Below are 18,089 nucleotides of genomic sequence, written 5' to 3'. Positions count from 1 at the left end.
CTGTCCCTGCGGTGTGATATGTCTCGTTGCACGTTGACCCACGGTGACCCTATAGTGATTCAAGGCGTGGAATGCAACGGCCCCAAACCACACCAAAGTGTCGAGGCGGTTTTAGCGCTGACTCCTTGCAACCGTTTGGACCCCAAGGAGTCACATGGTGACCCTTTGGTGTGGTTAGGGCTTAACAGCCAGTGGTGGTGGTGGTGGTGAGTGACGTGTCCGTCTACCTGTAAGTCGTGTTCCACCAGAGCGTCGATGGCCAGACGGTATTCCTCCTTGTAGTGCGGAGGAATGTAGTTCGGACACAGAGTGTTCTCTCCCACCGACGAGCTCTGGGAGCGGTGGGCCATGGCTGGAGGGGTGGGGGTGGGAAGGAGGAGGAGGGGGGGGGGGGTGGGTGGTCTTCAACCTATATGGAACAAAAAGGGACAGAAACCTTTTAATAAGCACATGGACCCTGCAGCTATCCTCATGGTTTAACACCATTTAGGCCTGACATCCACATTTAAAAAAGAATCTTCTAAATCATGACAGTTTTCTGAAATTCCTCATGTTTCTATGTCAGTGGTGCTCAATATTTCACGTCGAGGACCCCGGAAATTGGGTGGCGCGCTACGAGCTTGTAGATCTGCTATTTTTCAATAGCTAAAGTATAACATAATGCTTAGTTAAAACACCAAAAGGGGTTCCCTCCCGTCCAGGATGGGTTAACTAACCCATTTAGACCTGAGGACAGTTTTCTGGAAAAACTGGAATACTGACCTGACGACGAAGATCTATCAAGATCGAAACGTTGTCATTTGTTTATTCAATAAAGTAATTCTTTACCAAAAGCATATGGTCCTTCCAGTTTTCTGAAAAACCTTTATGTTTCTATGACAGTGGTGCTCAACCTTTTTCATGTCAACCTCCAGAATTATATGTAATTGGCCGCTGACCCCCCCCCCCCCCCCCCCCCCAGAAGCTTAAAAACGTTAGCTCTCAAAGAATATATATTCAAAGATTTGCGCCACATTTTCACGATAAAAAAAAAATAGCAGACCTACAAGCTCGTAGCGCGGCACTGGAGTTGTAGATCTGCTATTTTTCAATAGCAGTAAAGTGTAACATAATGCTTAAAACACCAAAAGGGGTTCCCGCCCCAACATGGGTTAAACTCAACCTTGAGGGGGATCCAGGTGGTCCCCAGCCAACTGGACCCTTATAGATCTTTAACTGTTAAACATTCTGTTTATTACATTTTTAAGGGCAGCTAGCCCCTCCTATAAACAGCTTCTGTCCCCACACGTCTCAAGATTTGCCATTGATAATGAAAGGGGAATTCAGGTCAAATGTCCGCTAAATATTGTCCCCGCCCGTCTCAATATTTGCCATTGACAATGAACGGAGAAATGACGTCAGGATTCTGGTAAATATGGCATAAATTAAACATCAAAACATGAAATGCCATTGACATTGAAGGGAAAACTTACGTCACATGTAAACGAGCAAATCAGCCAACCAATCACAGGCAACAGGCATTCTGATTGGCCAGTATGAGACAATGCATGACGATGTATGAATTATGAGATAATCATTATCACATGATTATGTAAACGAGCAAAAGCGGCTAACCAATCACATGTTGGTGGGGGAGCTTGGCCAATAAGGGACCAGCTCATGTACCTTAGCAATGTCAGATGTCCGCTAGCCTCGATAGCCAGGCTTTCATTTTGTCTGCGCGAAAGATGAAAGCCTGGAAAAAGCCGTGGGCTGAACAAGTCTAAAAGTGGGAGTCAACCCTTCCGGGTGGGCGTCGCTCTAAATGATGTGACGTAGCGCTGCACTAGGGGGGAGAGGAGGGGCCGGGGGTGACGGACAGATCGATGAGATCCAATCAGGGTGCGCGCATTTCTGAGGCGCGACCCGCCCCTCTAGACGAGAAATGTCTCGCTCTGGGTCAGGCTAGATGTCCGCTAACATACATTGATGTACAATGACAAGAGCGCCCCTCATTTCACACAGGTGTGATGTTTAGATAGTGATTTTTCACTATCTAAACCGAGAGAGACCACAACAGAGCAACAAATACAAGAAGCACAAAAAACGCACGCAGGCACACACGCACGCGCGCACGCAATAAGAGAGAGCGGGAGGAAAAAAAACCTCCAATACAATCAGTATACAAATCAACTCATTGTCGGCAGGCTAGTCAGGTTCAGTCGGGGGTACGAGTGTACAAGGCGGTCAACGTGTGACAGAAAGGGCTGCCGTACTTTACTGAATTCTCTTGAAGGCTCTCTGTCACGTGTGCAGGGCAAGGCGGGTAGGACCCAAGAGCAGACAGCAAGGCAGAGGCAGAGGATCTCAAATATAACAGATGTATTCAACCACGAAGGAACAGAACACACCAAGACTTACAATAACAATCTGACAAAGGAACTGAAAGACATGGGGAGTATATAAAGGCAGGGGAAAACAGGACACAGGTGAACACAACTGACAACACTAGGATAGGCTAACAGCCAAACAGAACACAGGTGACTAGGGTTACACTAATACAGGGAGGTGAGACAAGGCAGGTGACATCAAACAAGGCAGACAGGAAACACAGGAACAAGACTACAAAATAAGTAGTCATAAGTACACACTAAAACACACAAACTAGGAACAAGGAACACTAGAAAAACATAACACATGTCACGGACCGTGACACTCTCAAGAGTTAAAGGTATATTCAGTGATTTCACTAAAAAAACCGTAGGTTTCGTTTTTGGCTGTGGGACCCAGCCTTTCGTCCAATCAGGATAGAGAGTCAAAAACGAAACCTAAGGTTTTTTGACCCCCAGGGGTTAACTGGGGACAGGGAGGAACTCCTTGTATGGCCAGCACACTCTATAGTAGGGAGGATTATCACAACAAAACAAAAAAATAAGTGATATTTGAATTAAGTGAAATCACTGAATATACCTTTAAATTATTGTTAAACATCTTGCATTGCTAAATTTACATTTAAATGGGAATTTTGAAGGGCAGAATATCTCATTTTAAACACTAGGGAATACCAGTCTGCACTGTAGCCCCAAGTTACTGGTCATCAAAGTAAAATGAGCAGTTTTAAAACGTTTTAAAAACACAGACAGACAATACACAATAGCAGACACTTCTACTACTTCAACTACACTAGACTACTTGAACTTCGTTGCGCCCGCGGTATCGCACACCAAAAATAGCAGATCTACAAGCTCACAACGCAGGCGCAGGCGACGTGTTGTACAGCTTGTAGATTTGCGCACTTGTGCACGCCTGCACCAGCACCGCGCTCAATTAAGAAAGATTTGCTGCAGGTGTGCTCATTGCGCTGATGGCGGTCGAGGTTCAGAGCCTCAGAACGGAGGGGGCACTTTTCTCCAACGGTCATAAGCAAGTAAAGCAACACATTGATGAACAACAGAACAACAAGCTGGTGGTTTCAGCAGGAGGAGTAGACAGTATAGACACAGGAGAGCAGGTACCGTCCGGAATGCTTTTCTTTCTCCTATTTTTTAGGTTTTCAGCGATAATTGCTCTGAAAACCATGTCCCGTCCGCACTGGTCAGCACAGTCCCAGTGGTGTTATTATCATAATACACCCCCCCCCCCCCCTGCTATTCATTTCGATGGAAGTTGCTCATTGGCGTTTTGAAGCACCCGGAAGAACATATTTATTTTTGATTTGGACACCAAATATTTCTCTCTCTGGTATGCGGTCAAGCTTATACTGTAGGCTTGGCTCAGGGAAGAGGGCGCCCCTGACATTAGTAGTCCGCCATGGCACCGTTGGAGGTGCCACAAAGAAAGCAGGAAGACCATCCTTCTGTATGAAATAAAGGTGTCCAAATCGAAAGAAATGTCCCTAACCCCAAATGCGGAAGTGCTCAATGTTAAACCCCAGCTGCACTGGGTTATTTTAACTGTTAATACCTTGCTCCATATCGCAAATGAGAACATCCCAATTGTTCTATTTACAGAAAAAATAGCTGGCAGAACAATATAGTCACTAAAAAACACAGCTCAACGCTCACACGTCCCTCAAACTCTTCTCCCTTCTGGCTCCCAGAAGTGTGGAATGAAATTCCCACTGCAATCAGAACTGCAGACTCACTCCCAATCTTCCGCCGTAGTCTGAAACCTCACCTCTTCAGACTCCATCTTGGCCCGTAGCACTTGCCCTAGCCTCGACGGCCTTACAGGCGTATGCAAAGGCTCAACTCATGCAACTTAAGATAGCATTTTATGTAGACATAGCGTAGTGTATATATGTATAGTTTCATTATATATAATGTTGCTCTGGAGAGGGAAGTCTGGATCACTTTGGTGGAGCTGTTGCCCCCGAGACCCGACTACGGATAAGCGGTTGAAGATGGATGGATGGATATAGATATTCGTTCCATTGTTAGACGGATGTTAGGATATTAGTTTCTTAGCTTGCTTATGATCCTTAATGACTTGATAGTTCTATGTATTTGATCTGTTTGTTTGATTTGTTCATGTGTTCTTGCTTTATGTAAGTCGCTCTGGATTAAGATCCTCTGCTAAATGACTAAATTGTAACTATTTTAAAAAGCAGGTGGCTTGCGCACATCCAGTTCCTCGCCGGTGCTGGACAAAAGATCACCTGGCAAAGGCCGCTCACGGCCGAAACGTCGTGTCCTGAATTAAATAAAACAAAAACACTGCTGGAGCAAAGACTGTGTGCCGACTTCTCCTTCTCTGTATGAATTCAGGGGTTGACACTAAGGTCTCAGAGGCACTTGCCCGTCGGGCACAGGTCATTTTCTACTTGCCCTCAGGTCATGGCCACTTATTTCTTTACTTTGTACTGCTTGCTTGAAACGATTCTTTTCCCATTTGAAAACAGTTTTGTTTAAAGTCACAGGAATACAGTAAACAATAATGTGGTCCCAAAGTGATCATGTAAATCATGGCTCAAAATTTACTTTTTTTTACTCTGTAGCACTGGTGCAAAATGTAGTCGCACCATTACATTTTTTTAATAAATAAAAACAGCACTATAACATGAAAGTATAGCCTTACAAATGCATGGTAGGGAATCTTGTCATGGCAAGGAAGGACACCAACATTTACACATTACCCACACACTTGTAAAATCAATTTAACTCCATTTGGTTCCATTTGTGTTCCATTCTGTTACAGACCCTTATCCTACACTGTCTCTGTGTGCGCACACACACAGTGTGTAGGACAGTATGCGTGCAATTTAACATCAGTAAACTATACCTAAACCTAACCCTAACCTTCAGTAAAACCACGCCTGCTTGCCCGGTATAGCCAATCGGACGGGTCACGGGTGTATCCTACAGCTGTGGTGGGATTCATAAATCTCTCGGGGACAGACACATGAGATAAGACGGTCACAGGCTCGTCGTCCATAATAATCAGCCTCACATAAAGCCTCCATTGTTGCAGTAAGTGTAATGATTATAGCTTTGAGGTTTAACACACCTTCACAGGGACAATATGCCACGTACCTGCTGCTGCTATACCTCAGCGGATGTGTGCACGTATACGTGCACTGAGAGGAACAAAGCACTGACACATGATGTTTAACAGTTCAATGTGATTAACGCATGAACTGGGCGGGAACCCCTTTAGGTGTCTTACCCCATTTAGGCCTGACCTCAACATTAAAAAAATTAGCTATGAGCTTGTAGATCTGCTATTTTTCAATAGCTAAAGCATAACGTAATGCTAGGAAGCATGAGTTCAAGTCCGTTGCTCTCCCCATGTACCCCACATAATGGGGACTAGGTTGGCAGAGGGTGTGTAGAGCCCAGGATCACATTAGATCATTGACACGGGTGAAAAATGGGTTACAAAATTGTGGGATAAAAATTATTAAACAAATAATAATAAATAAACTGGCATTTGTAGAATCGTCCTCAGGTCTAAATGGGTTAAATAAGAAATAATAATAGCTAAAAGAAAATGCCTTAGACATTGGAGCACCAACAAGCAAACTAAATTAGACCACAACATAATTCAGATCCAGACATCAGGAACTTTATATTATTGCAAATTAGTTCCATACATTTTGTTTTATTATTATCAATGTTATTTTTTTTCCCTACATTTTTATTCCACAATTTTGTAACCCCTTTCTTCACCCAGTGTCAAATATCTAATGGTGCTACACTTCCTCTGTAGTGTCATTATAGAGCAACGGACTGACCTCATGCTTCCTTCACTGCATGAGGAGTCCAAGCCGCTTCTTTTCACCTGACAGGGGGGAGTGTTTCCCTAGTTGGACGTAGCGCGGAAGGAACACGTTATTCCAACCAGTTCCTTTCCCCTCCATCAGGCGACAGGCGTCCCGGCTGGCCAGGGGGGGGGGGTAGTTTAGAGAATTATTAATGTTATTAATATTAATACTAATACATTTGTGTCACACACACGTGCTAGGAGTTTATTTCTGACTCGGCACTCCCGCTACAGGGCTCACACGCCCTGCTTAATGACACTTAAGCCGGGGAGATTAAAATAGCATTTTTGCATTTCGGTGTCAAGTGAAATCCTATCTGTTTTTGTTTTTTTTAGAGTAATATGTATATGAAGGCTGCATGAGAGAGAGAGAAGAATATGGGAACAGGAGGTTCACGTCAAGTCACAGGAGAGAGAGAGAGAGAGAAAGAGAGAGAGAGAGAGAGAGAGAGAGAGGGTACTCGATCCTGCAATGTAGAATTACTCTGTTACAAGTAAAAGTTCAGAATTATCTAAAGGTAGAAAGTACGTATTTCATACATTTTCAAAATACATACAAAAATCTTGTGAAAATAGCCAGATCTACAAGCTCACCGGCTATTTTCATTTGGATAATGTCTGTTTTGTAATACTAATCAAAGTCTACAAAGTTAAACTTTGATTATTATTACAAAACAGACATTATTTACCAGTCACTTTGAAAGTAACTAAAGTTTTTAAATAAACGTAGTGGAGTGAAAGTAAAAGCTTTGGCTACTGCAAATACTCAAGTAGAGTACAAATACTTCAAGGTTGTACTTAAGTACCAGTACTCGAGTTAATGCACTTAGTTACTTTCCACCACCGAGACAGACAGACAGACAGACAGACAGACGCTCATTGAGTAAACGCACTGAGGTTGGAGTTGCAGGTGAAATCTATGTCACCTTCGATCTGTGCTGTACTGTACCATACTGTACCGTAGCATACCATACTGTAACTGTACTGTAACTGTACCGTACATCAGACTGGCTGCCAATCAGCTGTCACAGCTGTACTTGCCAACCGTGTTTACATGACAACCTAAATTGACTTTAAAGCCATAAACAGCATTACAGGCAGACAGAGCTACAGGCATGTCGGTTGTGTGCAGTTATGTTGTGGAGATATAATTCCGTTTACAGTTATGGGTGTAAATGATGTACATGTTAAACCACATTCTCTCCCTTTATCATTATCGCTGCGTGCTCCATTTCCAGTTCTACTCGGGACTATACGACCCGCGATCTCGGATTCAAGTTTTATTAAGCTCCTTGACTTCAATCTGAGCCCTAATGCTGCTAAAGATCGCGTGCGTCTGCGCGTGAGATTTGTGAGCTTGTAGATCTGCTATTTTCAGCATGCAACAGAGTGTAAAATGACTTACTTAACAGTATATTTAGTCATAGTTTTAGTCATCATGGCTTAGTTTTTATTTAGTTTTTGTCAGTGAAAAAAGACAGTCGACGAACATTTTTCGTCATAGTAGTCGACGAAAACAACACTGCTATGTGATGGTGACAGTCTCTGTGCTCCGTAAACACGAACAAAGAAACAGAATTTGGGATGATCTCCATACTAACAATGTGAGGAGTGGACACACAACAACGAGGCAACAGTGTTGATTTCCTCGAGTAAAACTGTTCGTCGACTACCTTTTTTCACTGAGGAAAACGAAATAAAAACTAAGATATGATGACTAAAACGAAGACTAAATCCATTGACAATTGTGTCAATACAAACTACACACTAAAATGTTAGGGAGAAGATATCCAGTAGAACTAAAAGACAAGTAATTTTATGTTTGGTTGCATTGCTGAAAATAGCAGATCGACAAGCTCACAACATGTCTCACCGCGACACGTTGTGAGCTTGTCGATCTGCTATTTTCAGCATGCAACCAAGTCAGCCATACATTACCATCAAGGTCCACCAAAAATACATTTTAAAACATCTAAAACTAGATTAACACTAAAACATTTTTCAGATGACCAATACATATGAATAAAACTAATTGAAAACGTGTTCAAAGGACTGCGACTAAAACTAAATCATAATAATCAACACAGCAAGGCCCGGCAGATTGAAGATCATGCATGAATGACAGAGACTAAACAGCAAAAAACGTTAACATGTAAGATGACACCATGTGACCTTCGTCCATTCAGTCCTAGATGTGTGGCACACATCTCTTTGTCATTAATGTAGGTCTGCTCAGTAAAGCACTCTTTGTCATTAACCCGACCTGAGGACGATTCTACTAATCGAATGTCTTCTAAATCCTGGCAGTTTTCTGAAAAAAAAAAGTTTTCAAACTATTTCACGTCAAGGACCCCGTCCCCAAAAACTATATGTAATAGGCCGCCGACCCCCCTCTGAAAATATGGTGTTCCAGGGACCCCCCCTCCTCCTCTTCACATGCTACAGCATGTCTGAAACAAATGTCAGAGCTGAAATCAACATAAATGCTTAAACATGTAGCTAGGTGCAATGTAAGTGAACCTTTCAAGCCTGTTTTCTCAACTCGCTATTTTCTGCAAGACATTGATTACTCTATAAGCCATATCTCCAAAACCGGTGGGTCAAACTGAACAACCACTATGTCAATTTGAAGCTATGATTCCCTGCTTTCATATCATATGAAGAAAATCCAATGGCATATCCCCTGAGACATATCTGGTCACAAATGTTAAGAAAACAAGAGAGAGGACTTTGGGGGAATCTTGCAGCTATTTTGGGACTCATATAAAAGCTGGGAATGTGAGTGAAGTTTTTTTTTTCTTTCCAGCATTAATGTGCTTGTTGGGTAACACAGTGTACCAGCCAGCCAGTAGCAGCCAGGGTGTGTGTGTGTAGTGTCCATGTTTGTCTGACCCAGTGTGTGTGTGTGTGTGTGTGTGTGTGTGTGTGCGTGCGTGCGTGCGTGCGTGCGTGCGTGCGTGCGTGCGTGCGTGCGTGCGCTGAATGGGTGTGTGTAAGGTAAGGTCGTATAATACCGTAGCAGCTCAAGGATCGAGTATGACGTGTTCCACTTGCGCAGCAGAACAGTCACACACACAGACACACACACACACACACACACACACGCACGCACGCCCCCGGGGGCACCCTGGGTAACGATAGCAAAGGGTCCAAGCAGCAGTCGTGTCCCAACCCCACCCTGCAATCAGCCTACCAGTGGCCACAGCCTGGCCGTGGTGGTGGTGGTGAGTCACCAGCAGCCTAGGGCCTCGGACCAGGCACTGCATTCACTGTAATATGGCTGACATCCTGTTTCCTCAACCCTGACTCAGTTCTTCAGAGACTTTATGACTTGTGGCACGCTGCTGCTGCTGCCGTTTCTGTCCGCGAAAGGAAAGTTCCACGAAGGTTTCAGGGAATCCCCCCCCGACGTAACTAACGAACCACTGACTGACGTATATTTGGCTGCTTGTTTGGATCTTGCTATTTTCTGTGAAAAGACACGCGGCAGCACGGCCAAGCCACGAATTGAGCGTAAAACAATCCTTCATGTTTATTTCATTTACAAGTGGAAACAGGGTCCCACGTATGGGCCTGTGTGGTTTTGGTTAGACATACTGCACCATTGGTCCGATATCTCAAACCCTCACCCTAGCCCTATAAGATCCCACGGGGCAGCACACCTAAACCTATAACCTTAACCCTCTCCCAACCCTTAACGCGTCCCTCACCAACCTTAATCCGGTCGTTTCAACGCACCCCTCACCAATCCAGTCAGACCAATACTATGTCTAACCAATGCTATGTCTAACCAAAGTATGCCTCCCCTCCATTTCTATTCTAAACTCTCTTAGAGTCTCAGCAGCAGCAGACTCTGCAGCGGCAGTGTATAGGCAGCCACGTTGGGAACACATGCTCCTTGTACGCACGGAAACAGTTCATCATGTCGCCAAGTCTGTATAACACGATGGAATTTCGTGCTCGTTAGATCTCCGACATTCCCTCTGCATACTTCTCCAATTATCTGAGACCAAATCAACCAAAGCAAGGACAGCCTTCAGCTCAGCTCAGCTCAGCCCAGCGAGAGAATCTCTCCGACGTATAGCAGGAGGACGGTGCGTACCGGCTGCAGGGTGAGCTCTCATCTGGGGTGAGAGGACGATTCTACAAATGCCTTCTAAATCCTGACAGTTTTCTGAAAAACCTCATGTTTCTATATGTCAGTGGTTCTCAAACTTTTTCATGTCAAGGACATTATACTGTATGTAATTGGCTGCCGACCCCCATCTGAAAATATTTTGTTCCAGGGAACAGAAGCAAAGATATTTTTCAAAAATAGCAGATCTAGAAGATCGAAGTGCGATTTTTCAATAGCTTAATGCTTAAAACACCAAAAGGAGTTGCCTTCCCGCCCAGAATGGGTTAAAATCCACACAGTCTTTCTACCACAGAAGGTCTGTGTGTCTTTCCACCATAGCGACGGAGGGTCAGGGGTAGAGTGGCTGGATGGTAACAGCAAGGTCACCAGTTCGAACCCGGGCTCCCCCAGAGTTAGTGTTGAAGTGTCCTTGAGCAAAACTCTGAACCCCTAAAATGCTCCTGATGTGCAGTTTGGTGCCTTGCCTGGTTTCGTCTGTTGTGTGTGTGTGTGTGTGTGTGTGTGTGTGTGTGTGTGTGTGTGTGAATGGGTGAATGTAATGCACAATCTATGTAAAGAGCCTTGGATTAAGGCGCTATATAAATCCACCATTTACCACAGACAGACTGTGTGTGTGTAAAAATACAAGAAAGAAGGTAGTGATGCACGGAATATTCATCCTCAGAAAATATAGGCTGCATTTTCGGCCTTTTCTGTTTTGACCCCGAATAGGCCGAAAAAATATCACTGAATAGTCAAAACACCTACGTCAGTGGCACTGGTCCCCAAACTTTTTCGTGTCAAGGACCCCCAAATAAAAATGTATTAGGCCACGGACCCCCGTTTGAAAACAGTGACCCCGATAAGGGAGGATTTTTACGGCTCTAGCAGTGATTCCGAAATATATAATATATATTAATTTCATGGACATGTGGACATTCACACGCATTATGCTACAGACCCCCGATTTAATGGCATTTCTATCGCTGGGACCCCAATTTATATTGTAAAACCACTGTTAATTTAACTCTGAGTGTGTACAAATGGAACCGTTAGGGTCCATTTGGTTCCCAACTATCTCTAATTGAGCTAGGTACCCCCTAGAGCTCCCTCAAGTACCCGGACCCCACTTTGGGAACCCATCAAAGTCAAAGTCATACGATTTGTCACACACGTTACCGCAGTGAAATTTGGTCTCCGCATTTGACCAATCTCTTGGAGCGGTGAGCCGCAGCCAAGGAGCGGTGAGCTGCAACCGTGCTGCGCTCAGGAATCATTTGATTAGTTGATTTGACCCCCGATCCAACCCTTTGATGCGGGGAGACATTGGGTCTTTGGTATGACCTGGCAGGGGATCTAACCCCCGACCTCGCAGTTTCGGGGCGGACACTCTAACCACAAGGCCACTGTCTGTCCACGACCCACTGTCTGTCACACCTACGTAACATAATGTTTTGTTGTGATGACGTGAGCAAAATGCGGCTACAAGCACGGTTTCAACATATTAAACCATGTTGTACAGTAGGTTGATATACTGTAAACGGCTGGCTCACCGCCAACATGTCACAGTCTTCTGCGGCCTGGAAATATTTCCAAATATCACAGATATTGTTACAATACAATGTTTCAGCAGTCAGTCTGGAATTCATGTATGCAATTAATGAATGCATTCAAAAGTGCTGAATAAATGTTTTATGGAACCATAATAGTGATTATTATTTAAGTTAAGTTTTGTATTGTTATGTATTTTACCATAATCAGGTAGCTTTAAGTTACAGCCATGACAGCAATGGTACAGAAATTGACAAAACAAACAAACAAACCAAAAAAACAAAAAAGATATATAATATTAATCATATTTGACTATTCTGTGTTCGGTTTTCGGCCAACTGTTTCCTATATTCGGTTTCGGCCAAAAGGATTTCCTTTTCGGTGGCCATCTCTCCCAGGTCTGACCATTTAGGCCTACAAGCTCGTAGCGCGGCACTCGGTGGCCCGCTACGAGCTTGTAGATCTGCTATTTTTCAATAGCTAAAGTATAACATAATGTTTCAAATGAAAACGTCCTGAATGGGTTAAGCAGAGTGAACTGAACAATGGTGTATTCCGTATTGGAAGTTATACAGCGGGAAGTTCACACACCGGCCTCAAATCACAGGATCGGTGGCAGCACAGCATTAGCATTATGCCTTTACTCAATTTACAATGTTGTTGGCATTTATCAGACGCTCTTAATCCAGAGTGATTTATACAGTAGCCTCGGAAACCCAGACGTTTTCATTTGCAGGGAGAAAAATAAAGTCTGGGACCGACTAGTCCACTCGGCATACAGTAGCGCAAACGTCACTCACTCTCTGCTGATTTCTGATCATCTGCACCTTTGTTAAATTGACGCACACACACACACACACACACACACACACACACACACACACACACACACACACACACACACACACACACACACACACACACACACACACACACACACACACACACACACACACACACACACACACACACACACACACACACACACACACACTCCTCTCTCTCTCTCTGTCGCTCTAATTAATTAGTTTCATGTCCAGGAGCTGCCTATGCCAGAGAAAGCATATAGGTGAGTTCACAGTCTATATACTTATACAGTATAGCAAGAACAACACATGGTAATACATCAAATGCATAGAAATAGTCATTAACCCATACTGGGCGGGAACCCCTTTTGGTGTTTTAATTATGTTACACTTTAGCTATTGAAAAATAGGGGTGCAGTACTTAGTTTAGACAGTTTTTGGTTTAGACTAGTCATTTGGTTAGACCAGTCATTAGTCCTACAACTACAACCTATCTCAAACCCTCACCTTAACCCTAACCTCCCACGGGGCAGCACACCTAAACCTAACCTTAACCCATGTCTAACCAATGACTAGTCTAAACTAAGTAATGCACCCCCAATGCGAATAATCAATTGTATCAATGCTAAGTACTTTTGCGTGGTATTTAGCAATTTTCAAGAAGGAAAGAATCACGTGTTAAGTGAGGGGCACTCTTATCATCTTGTAAGATGATAATAACTCATGTTGAACAGGTGATCGTGACAAGGTGATGTAAAACAAACGGTGCCGACACAAACAATAAATTCCCTTTATCGTCAATGGCATGTTTGTGTTGATGACGTACGTTTTCCCTTCATTGTCAATGGCATTTATTAAACAAACATTGAACTAAAGACAAACATTAAACCTGTGTATTCAGTATTTTAGCTGTGACGTGAGCGCCCCCTCCTGAGATACTTCCGGGTCCTACTTTTGTGTCGCTTTTGGAGTCCCCATGGAGTTATACTGTGACGCTCCGTCGGACTAAATCTGAGACGAAAACAACCACGAAAGTCTCATTTTACCGCTTTCCTCGCAACAACAAAGCTGCGCTGCTCTCCAAAATCTGGCTGTGACAGGCCGTCTGCCCCACATGGAATACTATCGCCATTTTATTTGATTGTGTCAACTAAATCCTCATTAATGCAAACTAGATTCAACATACTCAAGCCTGCACACATTGTAAATATCCCCCGAAATATTTTACCGAGCAAATGGACTGTTGCCACCTTCAATAATAATGATAATAATAGTCTTTATTGTCTCCACATCATATATTTTTGTTGTCATGGACACTTGTACAAAACATTAATAATTCTACTCGAGTTGGAAGCATTAAGACCCATTTTAACCCTCTATGGCTTCCTTTCTGAAAAATAACGTCAATTTAAAAAGATTCACGCGTTTAGATATTCTATTTACAATGGGATGCGGACGGGAGCTGGTGCCACTTGGACCCGGACGTAACGTAGCACTACAAAATGACGTCGGACTTAAATACTGAATAGGAGGGGCTGGCGCCGCCCCTCAGAAATAAAAAGAGGGTTTTGATCCATTCCATATCACTATACACTTCCATATCACTACACTTGGCCTATTGATAAATGTGTGTATTCTCTGTGTTCATGTCAAGCTGCGGTGTGTCGTGTCTTTATGTGTTCAAATACAATGTCTGTGCAATGTGTTTGCCAGAGAACCACTGTGTTTACTTATTTATATCCATCATAATAAAGGTTTCCCTTGTAAAACCTCCACTAACCACACGTCTCTCACACATATTTATTATTTCATGTATTTGCTTAAATAGTTACCGTATCGATTTCAAAGCATTGAGTCATTAATCGTATCGCCATGAATGAACCAATATCGTCCAGATGTACGGCATCGTCAACCATTGTGATACGCATCGTATGTTCGCTGTTAAAATGTATATCGTATTGTTCGTTACACGCCCCTAACTCGCTCACACCCTTCCTGTGACCATTACCCCCCCCCCCCACCCCAGGGAAATGGTGCCCTAGATAAGGCCTGGGGGACCTGATCTTCTAAAAGATTATAAAATTATATCGGCCTACAGAAAACACAAAAACCTTAAAGACTATCTAGTACACAGCAAGCTAAAAGGAATCAACACACCAGCACGCCAGGGACCAGAATACTTCAAACCCAAACAATTAGTAAAAAATAGAACTACAAAATGCGTGTTGGAGATTAAACAACAAATAACAGACAGAACCAGCAACTGCATTTATTTAATCACATGTGAAAAATGTGGTTTACAATATGTCAGAGAAACGGGTAAAACAATAGCTACAAGGCTGGGACAACACAGATACAATATTAACAATGCAAAAAAGACAACCACAAGATTTGTTCAACATTTCATGGCTCACGGCATTGGAGCTCTAAAAGGCGATGGACTTCAACACAATCCCAACTGGACAGTAGGACAAAGAAGTTTGAATGAAAAACAGTGGATTAAGAACCTCAACACAGATTTTCCTGTTGGCTTAAACATGCCTAAAATCAGATCTTGAATACAACAAAACTTAAACTCAGGATTAAACTGGAGAAATCTAAAAGTGTGTGTGTGTGTGTGTGTGTGTGTGTGTGTGTGTGTGTGTGTGTGTGTGTGTGTGTGTGTGTGTGTGTGTGTGTGTGTGTGTGTGTGTGTGTGTGTGTGTGTGTGTGTGTGTGTGTGTGTGTGTGTGTGTGTGTGTGTGTGTCGAATCATGCTAGGATGAAGCAACAAGCAGTGACAGTCTCCTTTCCAACCTACAGCAGGGTGGATATAGACGCACACACAACAGACACAGGACGCTGCTTTGTTTTGTCGTTATAGCAACCCCGCGGTGTGTTTTACCGCCGCCGCGCGGCGTGTGATGATAGAAGATCTCGTTTCTCTCTCTCTCTCTTTCTCTCTCTCTCTCTTTGTGATGATAAACATCTCTTTCTTCCTCGCGAGATCGGACGCCCGGTCGGGATATTTTGTTGCGTTTTTTTTTTTGCTCACAGGAAGAAAAGGAAAGGTACCATGTTTACCCAGGGTAACTGGACTAAGCTCAAGAACTTGTTTACAGCCAGGCCCTGCTCATAGAACATTTCATGGTAGAGGTTCAATGCCTTGTCCAAGGGCACTTCGGCGGTGGTAATTTTTAACATGCCGGTCCGGGGATACGAACTAGCAACCTTCCGATATCAAGACCACTCCGCAAACCGTTCGGCCACCGCTGCCTCCTGCCTTTAAAAGTTCCATTACTATCTATCCATATATAACTATTATGCTCAATATGTAATGTCTATAGGCCTATACTTTGCTCAGCCAATCGACCCCGTGACCCTGTGACCCCCAACAAGTACACATGTAGCTCTGAGCGTGAAAGATCTCCACCACAGCTTGGACAGGTGAGCACTTCTAGCCAATCTGCAGTCTGAGCCAATCAGGCGAGCAATTGGACTTGCAGTCCGCCTTTAACCCATTTAGGCCTTTTAAAAAAAATGTCTTCTAAATCCTGACAGTTTTCTGAAATACCTATGTTTTCTATGTCCGTGGTTCTCAAACTATTTCATGTCAAGGACCCCCAAAATTATCTGTAGCCTATTTGGCTGCGGACCCCCATCTGGAAATATGTTCCAGGGCCAAAAATGGACGAAATATATGATCATTTCACCATATCACAAAAAAACTGTGTGAATTTACTAAATCACCTCACTGCCGAATCGGGATCCGGTTCGGCTTTTCAAAATAAGTCAGTGAATTGGTAAATCATGACCCCAGATCTGTACTTGGAGGCATTGACCCATTTCGACCTGAGGACGATTCTACAAATGTCTTCTAAATTGTGACAGTTTTCTGAAAAACTAGTATAAAAAGGTAGGTGGCTAGCGCACATCCAGTTCCTGTTTGGTGCTGGACTAAGGTAAGTACAGTGAAGAGAGGAGAGTCACCTGATGAAGGCCGTTCACGGCCGAAACGTTGTGCCTTATTTATGGTGTATTGAATAAAAAGCAAACACCTTGGAGCAAACCTGTGTGCGGACTCTCCTCTCTTCACAGTTTTCTGAAAAACCTCATGTGCTCAAACTATTTCATGTCAAGGACCCCCAGAATTATCTGTATTTGGCCGCCGACCCCCATCTGAAAATATGTTGTTCCAGGGACCCCCTCAGAAGCAAATATTTGAGTTAAAAACATTCGCTCTTATATTCAAAGATTTGCGCCACATTTTTACGATAAAAAAAAAATAGCAGATCTACAAGCTCGTAGCGTGGCACTCGGTGCCGCGCTATGAGCTTATAGATCTGCTATTTTCCAATAGCTAAAGTATAACATAGTGCTTAAAACACCAAAAGGGGTTCCCGTTCAGAATGGAGGGGGGTGCTTGACGTGAATATATTTGAACGTCCTCCGCACGCACGCACGCATGCTGGCAGCCACACTGGCCCGGACGTACGGACGTCATCATCCAACACACCTTCAGAATCACACAAAGCACTCAAAGATCCACATGTAATGACCTGGACATTATTCAGACAGGTTCTTTACACGCTCGGAGAGCGTGTAAAGTAGCTCATTCTCTGGATGCCTGTGCGGACGAGAGAGAGAGAGAGAGAGAGAGAGAGAGAGAGAGAGAGAGAGAGAGAGAGATCAACCTGCGATGATGATCTGTCTCAACACGTGTGAAAGGGAGGAAACACAGCAACTCAGCTGATTCAGGGTTTCAACACATACCTCGTATAAGAACATAGCCTACTTTCTCTCTCTCTCTTTCTCTCTCTCTGTCTCTGTCTCTCTCTCTCTCACACACACACACATGTGTGCGCGCACACACACACACCTACACACACCTCACTGAACATACACTTATCACTGAGTGATCTGGCATAACTGTCCGCTTCAAGGTTACAGTTGTTGATGTGTTGTGCATGCAGACAGGGTAGGTGTGTGTGGTTGGGGGGGGGGTGCCACCTATAGGAAACAGGTTTGGGAGGGTAAACGGCTGCATGGCCATAGCCTAGCTAGCAGATCATGTTCAGGACCTCCAACTGTCACTTCCTCACAGGACGGTGAGGTGAGAGCAGCGCCACCTATCTGTCATTTATATATGTTAGATCACAGCTCACTAGTGCGTTGCACTGGTGCCAGATGTAGTACGATAATTATCCTATTTTGTACGATAATTTTACCCTCTGTACGATCAATAATGCCAAAAATAGACATATAACCAAAAAAAATGTGTGAATTTACTAAATTCCCTCACTGCCGATGCGGGATCCGGTTTGGCTTTTCAAAATAAGTCAGTGAATTGGTAAATCATGACCCTAGATCTGTACTTGGAGGAATTTTCCGTCTTT

The 18,089-nt window shown here is 43.7% G+C and overlaps 1 protein-coding gene across 2 annotated transcripts in view; it reads right to left on the bottom strand.

Moving 5' to 3' along the window:
* fam83hb (family with sequence similarity 83 member Hb) overlaps window positions 1–18,089 on the bottom strand; it is a 72,629-nt gene that overhangs the window by 51,396 nt on the left and 3,144 nt on the right. For both annotated transcript variants that reach the window (XM_083783461.1, XM_083783460.1), the window contains exon 2: window positions 228–409. In XM_083783461.1, coding sequence (XP_083639587.1) covers window positions 228–350 — 123 coding nt within the window. In that variant the 5' untranslated portion in view covers window positions 351–409. The remainder of the gene's footprint in view (window positions 1–227; window positions 410–18,089) is intronic.

This window comes from Protomyctophum parallelum (genome assembly GCF_964188405.1).
Source record: "Protomyctophum parallelum genome assembly, chromosome: 1".
Lineage (NCBI taxonomy): Eukaryota > Metazoa > Chordata > Actinopteri > Myctophiformes > Myctophidae > Protomyctophum > Protomyctophum parallelum.
This window is presented reverse-complemented; position numbering and strand designations above follow the sequence as displayed.